A 9,889-nucleotide genomic window follows, 5' to 3' on the forward strand; every position below is an offset into this window, starting at 1 on the left:
GCCGGAGATCGCGGACGGCCAGTGCCGCGATACTATTATACTTGTGTATCGCGTTCTTAACATGTTTGGAATGCTAAGATATTTTATTCTTATCCACAGCAGTCAAAGCAAAAACTCTGAATCAGTCATCATCAACCATCAGCTCATGCATCGACTTGCCGGCCATGAGTAAATGACATTGGAATCAAAAGCAGTGCTTGGTTTTGATGTCATTTACCAGTCAATGTTAATTCATTTCTTCATACATTTTCCGAAATACCCAGTCTCAAACTGTGAGAATCCACCATGATGTGAAGACAATAAGCGCTATATGTGCATGTAGCACGCCTAGTTTTCTAGGGCTGCACACAGGAAGATGGATTCTCATATAGCCACAGGTATACGCATAAGTTTTAAAATTTGAGAACCGGTATCCAATGGCTTATTTTCATTCTTGAAAAGAGTCCCATATTCAAAGATTGCTTCACGGCGCTACATTTCCCAAAGTCCCAAGAATATTGAGTCTTAAAACCCCATTGAACCATTGTTTTATACATGCAAAATAAAGCCACGTGTAAGGAAAACGCGCCTCGGTAAAAGTGCGGTAAAATATAGCATTTCTTTAAGACTGCGGCAAACTTCTAGACTTGCCGCGCCAAAATGAGTGAGTGCGATTGTTGTTGTGGAACTCTAAGCAGCCTCTGAGCTCCCTTATCGAAAACGAACCGCTCCCCGTGCTGCGCTGTGCATCGTCTCAGCCAATCACAGACCCAGAAGAGCCCGTGATCCGGACGCCATCATTTTGTGGGGCGCCGTCATTTCCTAGCGGGGCAGGCGCATGGGTGGTGCGTTGGCCTGTGTGTTTCCGAGCTGCGGTAAATTTGAAGCGTGCTGTTTGCGCTGCACCGATGGAGAACGCGACAGCGAGCGACGACGCGCTTTCTGCTGCGCAGCTCGAGCTCGGGGGCAATGTTCTGGTCAGACGACCGTTTGATCCGTTGGCACATGAGTTGGATGCAAACTTCCGGCTCACGCGTTTCGCTGATCTGAAAGGATGAGGGTGTAAGGTCCCTCAAGAGATTCTTCTGAAACTCTTGGAGGGACTTCAGGATGACGCGAGTGCCCAGGATCAGGAACATGCCCATTTTATGCACCTTCAAATACCAAGAGTTGGTAAGAAATCATTACTGTTATGAAAATTGCATGCTACAATAATTTCTACATGACCATTTGTTGGTTATTCAGAATATTGAAGGTTTTTGTGCTAGAACAGTTCATTTCAGTGTTTGATTTCAGTGCTCTAATGATTTTCCTTTGAGATGTTTGACCTGGCTAGCCATAGAAGTGAAAATGTCTTCAAATTTAAGTTGTTTGATGCTGTTTGATTTGACTTCCAGCTTTTAACATTGCAACATGTTTTCCAGGTATAGGAATGGATGCGTCAATTACCCCGCTGAGGCATGGAGGGCTGTCACTGGTTCAAACAACAGATTTCTTCTACCCACTAGTGGAAGATCCATATATGATGGGTAAAACAAGTGTCAGGCTTAAAGAAGTGTCAAAAACTTAGACAAGTGTGTAAAACAAGTGTCAAGCTAGTGTCCATGAGGTATTCTGCAAAAAGATTGTAGAATATGTCATATGTATCATTCATCTGGTATAGCCTGCTTTTTTGTTATATTGATTTTATATCACAATCACGGAATATACATGTCAGGGTGCATTGGATTACACATTCTTGTTGGTTGCAAACATGCATCTAGAAACTTTACCACTGGGTCAGTGTTAATGGACTTCAATTCAGATATGTGCTTTACTCACAGTTTGAAATGTATGACCTGATGCTCACTTAAAACATTTTTACCCATCCAGGCAAGATTGCCTGCTCCAATGTGCTTTCGGACATGTACGCCATGGGCGTGACAGACTGTGACAACATGCTGATGTTGCTGGGCATCTCAACCAAGCTGACTGAGAAGGAGCGTGATGTCGTCATCCCTTTGATGATGCGTGGTTTCAAGGTCAGACAATTGTTATTGCTTTTTGCATGTCTGGTTTGTGGAATTCTGCATTGGATGCAGGATGATTCAGGTATATTGTCATGCTGTGATACCTGTGTAGTGTTTTAAGATGTAAGCAGAATACTGTGCATTGTGCTTTTAAACAAGAGGCTAACTTGCCTGTGTGGGCCACATTGGCTATGTATCTGCTTATCTGACTCTAATTTTGAGCTGTTAGTCAAGAAAGCTGCCAATCAGATACAGAAAGGTTAAAGGCTGGACACCTCATTTTTGTAGGAGACCACTGTGCTGACACATTGCTTCAGGGGAAAGTTCTTAAAAATTGGAGCTAGCTTACATCAAGGTCCTTAGGCAAAGATAAAGGAATTTGACATGCCAGTCAAAAAATCAAATTTGAGACTAATGCAAAGAGGTGTTGCTTGTATTTCATATAGCTCTATCAATTTTTTTTTTACTGCTGGTAGATTGACACCCTCTGATGTAAATATTTGGCTTCTGGTAACAGAATACACAATGGTGATTTTTGTGCAATATGTGTTTTGGTGTTCTGAGCTTTTACCCAATGAATAATAGACATGGGAGGACTTAGCTACTTAACATGTTTTAAGTTGCCCATTTGCAATGATAGTTATGAAAGTTTGTATATTTTTGTTAAAACTGCTTTTGAAGGTCAGTAGTATTTTTGGCACTACATATCTGTGAAGTATAGTTTTGTATTTGTGGCTCAGACATGGAACTGCTGGTTTCAAATTGTTGCCTGGGGCCAGTATTTTATAGTTGAGGTATCCATTGTGATTAATTCCATTAAGTTTGAATTTAAGCACATGTTTCAGAGCTAAAACATAAGTGAGATATTTAACATTGTTTATCTAATAGTAAATATAAGTGCTTAACCTGTTAAAGAAATAGTAATATTGAGTTCTGGTTACCAGATGCAGTGACAGTGGTAATCAGCACAACCTAAGCTCATGTTAAGCACTTCTTACTTTAAGCACTGTGTACCATAAGATGCTTGTGTGTGCTAGTGAGGAGGTGTGCATGGCGCGCAACGTTAAATCGTACGTGACGCGGTCGTGCTGTGCTGGGCAGGACGCGGCGGCGGATGCGGGCACCTCGGTGACCGGCGGCCAGTCGGTGATGAACCCCTGGGTGACCATCGGTGGCGTGGCTACCACCGTCTGCCAGCCCAACGAGTTCATCCTGCCGGATGCGGCTGTCATGGGCGACGTGCTGGTGCTCACCAAGCCGCTCGGAACACAGGTGGCCGTCAACGCCCATCAGTGGCTGGACCAGCCAGAACGCTGGAACCGCGTCAAGCTGGTGGTCACCGAGGACGACGTCAAGAAGGTACGTAGGTTCATGGAAAAGTTCGCCGCGCTGTGTGTAGAAATGAACTAGCATGCGTGATTTTGATGAATGCGGTTTCACGATGTGATCCAAGCTTCAATAACTTTTCTGCTTGGGATTTTTGAGTGCTCCAAAGGAGTCCGGCGACTTCGGGCCAGCCGACAAGTAAGTCGCCACCGACGGTAATTGATATGAGTTCTGTGACAGACCAGAGGCGTACATTGCCTCAGCCGCCACCCAGCTAGCGCTCCGTGTCGACGGAGACCACACCATTCCAGAACATCTTCAGCTTCTTAAGCCCAAGCGTCGTCTCAAATGTCTGGCAGCGGTGTTGGCATATGGCACTTCGTCGGGGATTCAATTCTGATGAAATTTATACTCCGGATTTCCACGTTGGAAATTCGAGAAGTTTTCCTGGTAGCGGAGTACAATTTTGTATATAGTGGAGTACAAAATTATCCAAGTGCTGCGGGTCATAGCAGCTTTATTAGGTCATCTTAGAGAGATAATAGTACAGTGAGCGACACTCAACAAAAGCGACACTTTTCATGTAAGCAATACATGTAAAAGCACTCGAAATGAAAGGACATTATTATTAAACATGACACACTGAAACAACACAGTCTGGTACTTTGTAATATGAAACACATGTGCATATACATTGGTTTGCAATTTATGAAGGCTCTGTGTATACACCCTCCAAAATGGAGAGTAATTACGCATCGAGCTTATACACTCTTCAAAATGGGGGGTGGCTACACACCGAGCTTATACACCCTCCAAAATGGAGAGTGGGTACGATACGCACAACCAGACAAAAATGGTACCCAAAAAATGCAAATGAACATGCCACAGACGGCCACCTGCTCATGCTTCGCCACGACCACGCTACTCACGCCTCACCACGGTCACGCTACTCACGCCCCACCAGCTAACTGGTTTTGAAAAGAGCTAAACAGTCATGCCCCCCACCTTCCCACTCCCGGTCAACACACGAGACCCTGCACGTCCCACCCGAACAATAGAGACAGGCAGCAATCTTAACCGATTTACCGAGCCAGCGCAAGTACAATGCCTGGTAGATCCGTACAGGCCGGCCAAAAGGGATCGGAGTCGGTCACTCCGCTGACTGCGGCTGATAATGCAATGTATTAATGGATTTTGATGCGCTTCAACCAATATCATTGCGAAATATGATAATTTATGTTACAATTAATTGATGATTTTGGCCAAAGAAGGCCAGATGTCCTTAATTTGCCGGGCCAAAGTTGTGAGTTCATGTTACTCTGGTGTCCTGGTGTTTTTGCCGGGTGAGATGGCTGTCCCCGAGCGATTTTGTGTTTTGCTATTTACGGCAACGCTTCTCGACTTAAAAGGGTACTTTGTAAAGCCTGAATTACCAGCTTTAATTTCACACCGTTAAGTGACAAATTTAACCTGGTTTAAGTCCACAGCTGTCGTAACATTTTTGTACTCCGGATACCAGGAAGTGGCCAAAAATCCAACCAGATGGCAGTTCTGGATGAATACAAATAAGTTCTTCATAATCGTGATGCCCATTTCTATATAGCTTCCCTCCAAATGTTTACAAATCTGTACAAGGCATGAGCGCGAGCAGAATATTTATGCTTTTGACAAATCAGTCACAAGGAGGCGAATTATTAAAACCAATTGGAGAGTTTTGTATGTTCAACCTCCAACCTGAGCTGGGAGGCGGGCACAAGCCGCTGAATGGTTGAGACGTTTCCGACGCGGAATTGCGAGTGATTCTCATATTTGTATTGCCATGACACTGGTGGCGCGCGGGTAGGCGGCCGTATGCGGTAGGTGATTGGGCGTGCGGTTTTCTATGAATGTTCGTTGCATCCTTTGCAATTGATGCGGTTCGTCGTCAGTGGTAGGTTAAGTCATGTTCAAGTTTGAGTTGGTCTGCGTAGGACATAGGAAGTGAGAGCTTTGTTTATCTAGAGACCGGTGCGATTCTGGTACTCTTTTCTCATTTCCCGGTATTGTTCAAAGGCGATTCCATTCAACATTCACACGCTTTATGTTTCACATTTTCATACATGGTTTACCATATACCTAGTTGGCAACACAGGCTGCTTGCTATTGGGCATCTTAGTCTGGTGGGTGCAAGACTTGCGCTCTTGCAGATATCAATACATGGCTCCTGATGGAAGCAGCAAGTATCAAGCCGTTGCGCATTTCTGGTTTTATTTTATCCTGACACAAAGAGGTAAAATTAGTTTTTTTCTCCAAAAGCTGTTCTTGTTGCATCATGATGGAGTATAAAATATTTAATTTTACCTAGTCATAATCCGGGAGTACAAAATCTCGTGGTATACATTATACCAGGAAAAGTCAAGTTTTCCAACACTGCCGGGTTTCATACTAGATAGAATAGCCCGCGAAGCTCTCCTCGCACAAAACCACACATGATCCACACTAAGCAAGGAATGCCGGGCACGTACACGTCGCGCTACTCAGTGTCGTGCAGCAAACCATCTCAAATGATTTTTTTGCAAACGTCCACTCCATTGGTTGTCATCCACACTCCAATCGTTAAACCTTCCACCGGGCCAACTCTTGTCTGTGCTCGCACTGCACAATATTACGGACGGCCGATCCGCGCCAATTTTTTCTGCATTCGCGTCTCCGGGTGCCGGATTATGGCAGGGGACGACCCTGGGGGATTCCCTGAGACCCCCCACAGAAGGTCACGCTGTCTGTGGAAATTTTCCGCCTCTCTCGGAGTCGTCTCCGCTCTCCGGGCTCTTCGGCGCGTGATCGGCCATTGCATGGCGTGAACGGCGCCCATGGCTGCGTCGTTGTGGATTGTCCATGTGTTTTGAAGAAGAAAGATTGTATACGAAAGCGGATAGTGGGCATTGATAATGTGCATCAGCCCAGGTTTCGCCGACTCATTGAAAGCGATGCTGGGAGGAAAGGAAGAAACGCGAAACCGATGCTGATGGTTAGTTTCTTAGAGGTGAAGTATTTCAGACCTCAAGGTGTAGGACGAGAAGATGCGTTAGGATCAGTGCAGTTCTCCTATGGTCGGTGTTTTGTTCATTTGTGTACATGGATGAACATTTTGGGCAGATTGCAAGAAGAAACGTTGGGTACTTCGGGCACTAGATAGTTCTCGATGCGTAGAACGCCTAGACCCCACAACATGTGGGAAGTTGACTGAACAGAGAAGACGTCATCCTAAGTTCAATGAGCTGAAGTGTTTCGTTGTACTGCTCGTTTCACTGAGAAATGGGCTACTGAATGATTTCATGGAGACATGCTGAAAGGTTTCGAAATTCAGAGGTATTACATTTTGTGTCAAAATGGGTTTGCATTAGGCCAGGATAGAAAAGCTGGTCGGAGCTGATGATTCCCAGCATTTTGTGCTTTTGTGCAAGTCCTAGCGTATGGGGATGTTGGTCTGGATTTTGACCAGAAATGGATCATCTTTGGTATAGTTTAATACCTTCAAATTTTCGCATTTAAGTCTTCAAATGACACTGATATACCAATAAAGCAAAGGTATGTAACCTGATCTGATGGGGCACCAATCCATGCGTATGTGTTTGAGTTAATGGAAGGCTATATTGGCCTAAAAAGTATTTTAAATACAATATCCTCACTTACTTTGTAGCTGTCACAATTAATTGCAGTTGGCCATGCAGTTTTAAACCTAGCAGTCATTATTTGAATCTTTCTCATTAACATTCCAGCTTTTGATATTCAAATTTGGAGCTCCATTTAAATCCCGCAAGTCCAGATTTATAAGTTAAAGGGATGCTGCATGGCTATTCAGTTGTCAGACGCTTCAGAATATGGGGCGGGAGGTTGGCCCACACCTGAGTGGAACACGTTCTCATCAACTGAAGTCGTTTTTACGTGCATCAGGTTCTTAGAGCCAACAATCGGCAATTGGTATTGCACCTTTTTTGGTTATTTAGATTTGGTCCAAGCTGAGATAGGGGATGGAAACTAACTTGGAAGAACAAAAGCTCGGACAAGATTTAGGTGAACATGTTCCCCCAGCCTCCCTTCGATTGTACCCATTACCTTCCTGTTTTGGGGTGACGATCACAGTAAAAGAAGGTTTATTATTCAAGTAGTATGCAGGCCAAGAGGATAATCTTCCCAGGCTCTCTGTTTTAACCAGGCAGCATAGCAGCATGTTGAGTGGTCTCGACAGTTGGATGGTAAGAAGGGTCAGCAATTTTGTAATGTTTGTGGCATGTATTAAATTCAACGCTTTCTTAAATGAGTTAGATCAACACATTCGCTTGGAAAGCATGAACGCGGCAAAAGTTAGGTGGCAGACAGAGCTAGTTGAAGCAGTTGGTGATACGCAAAATATAAAAAAACTAGGCACAGTCAATTTTGCCAAGAGACACTAATGTCAAAATACGGGCATTTTCTTTTAACTCGACCTTGTACATATAAGCGAAAAAGTGTTCGCCTATGATGTGGGAGAAGGAAAGGAAAATGTGGGGTAAAAGTACTCCAACCCTGAATCCAAATGTCTGAGTTCCCGCTCCGTCCAGACCACCTGAGAGCAAAATATTCAGGAGTCGCCAGATGAGTTCAAAGAAAAGCGAATTGCCTACAGTTCCTCGGGTAAGTGACGAGATAGTACGCGAGGTAAAGTGGATCACTATCGCCTAGTTGGTGAGAAGCGGGGAGCGGTTTGGTACGAACCGATAATCCCACCGCTATCTGACCGCGCAGCGGGGGGAGGGGGAGGGGACCTGGCGTCAACAAATTGGCCGGAGGTCGGCGGTTCCAGCCAGCTACTGGAAATTTCTTGTCTTCGGACATCTCAACAGCTACTCCTGACGCCGGAAGTGTTCGGCGACGGGCGTCCTGCTGACGGCGAGTGTGCGATACGGACCGCCGCACTGTGTCGGCGCAGTGTGTGACGTCGCCTGACCGTTGTGCTGTGTGACGGCCCGAGCGTAGTGTTGATGACCCCTGCCTGCGACAGGCGTATGCGCGCGCCATGGACTCGATGGCGCGTCTCAACCGCATCACAGCCAGGCTGATGCACAAGTACAACGCGCACGGCGCCACAGACGTGACGGGCTTCGGCCTGCTGGGCCACGCCCAGAACCTGGCGCGCAATCAGAAGAACGCGGTGTCCTTCGTCATCCACAACCTGCCTGTCATCGCCAAGATGGGTGCCGTGGCCAAGGCCTGCGGCAACATGTTCCAGCTGCTGCAGGGCAACTCGGCGGAGACCTCCGGTATGGCGGGGCTCGGTCGGCGGCGTTATCGAATGACACTGGGAATTGCACGGTCGGCACGCTTACCGACTGCGAAGCACCGGTCGTGGCGATTTGACTGGCATGCGATCGGTAGTCCACGGGATTACTTGTGCCTTGTTCAGCGAAGTAAGGTGTAATCTGAACATAAGCTGTGAAGCAGGCAGGACGCATGAGTAGCAGATCATCCGTCACATCGGCTTATGTGGTCCATGCCATTTGAACGATCAGGAATTGCGTGTGGGGCAAAGCCCTTTGTGTTACGCATTTCGTCAGGTGACCCTACTGATCTGATCATTTAACGGCCTCCACGGTGTCATTGGGGGGGGGGGGGGGGGAATCTGATCAGCTGGAACACAAGAGGAGGACCACGTCCCCGCTTGGGCGTCAAGCGTCGGAGCCGCCGGTGGACGCCAGCCGAGCGGACGCGCTATAACCGCCGCTGGACGTGCCCACAGGCGGCCTGCTGATCTGTCTGCCCCGGGAGCAGGCGGCCGCCTACTGCAAGACATCGAGAAGACCGAAGGCTACCAGGCCTGGATCATAGGCATCGTGGAGAAGGGCAACCGTACGGCGCGCATCATCGACAAGCCGCGGCTGATCGAGGTGCCGGCGAAGGAGAAGGACGGCGAGCTGTGGTGAGCGACCGACCGGGGAGGGCGCCCGGTCGCGCCGCCGCCCCCGGCCTCTATGAGCGTCGCGTGGGCAAACCGTGGGCTCGGTGCCGCGTGGTCGAGGCCTGGCCGGAGGCGGCGAGCCCGGACCAGCCGCTCCTCCTCTGGCGGCGCCGCGCAGTGTGTCCGCCTGTCGCAGGACGGACCCAATACACCATTACCTGTGAAAGATGAGGTGTTTCGACTGCCATCGTTGAATGAGAAAGTCTGCGGAGACTTCTGCTGAGAGGACGGAGACATCAGAATCCTCGGATCACGGCAAGTGGGAGTTGAACGACTCGTGAGCTTCAGCTTCGCTTTCAGGCAAACGTTGATATCCGTGATTGATGCAGTCGTACGGGTAAGTATATACGACGTAGTACATGCAGGGTGCGCAGCCGCGGCTGCACTAGCACTGGCTGACGGCGAAAACAAAGTACGTCGAATTGCCATTAACCTATGGGATGGGTGCATTAGTCTAGGCACGGGCCACCAGATGGCGAACACACGCCAGATGCTCAGATAGTATGGTAGGTGAGCCAAGGCGAGTCGATCGTCAAGTGGTAGACGTGAGCCAGCCAAGTCCTCAAACGCGCATGATTTGGATTTGCCAATACAAGAGTGC

The 9,889-nt window shown here is 47.5% G+C and overlaps 1 protein-coding gene across 1 annotated transcript; it reads left to right on the top strand.

Moving 5' to 3' along the window:
- Window positions 1-777: 777 nt before the first annotated feature.
- On the top strand, window positions 778-9,456 carry LOC119109567 (inactive selenide, water dikinase-like protein). Its single transcript, XM_037233241.1, is given in 7 exon segments — window positions 778-1,152; window positions 1,404-1,508; window positions 1,852-2,000; window positions 3,090-3,347; window positions 8,335-8,593; window positions 9,070-9,114; window positions 9,117-9,456. Coding segments are annotated over 7 exon segments (1,218 nt in total). The 5' UTR covers window positions 778-887; the 3' UTR covers window positions 9,254-9,456.
- Window positions 9,457-9,889: the final 433 nt, after the last annotated feature.

Source organism: Pollicipes pollicipes, unplaced genomic scaffold (assembly GCF_011947565.3).
Source record: "Pollicipes pollicipes isolate AB1234 unplaced genomic scaffold, Ppol_2.1 Scaffold_7231;HRSCAF=8579_pilon_pilon_pilon, whole genome shotgun sequence".
NCBI lineage: Eukaryota > Metazoa > Arthropoda > Thecostraca > Pollicipedomorpha > Pollicipedidae > Pollicipes > Pollicipes pollicipes.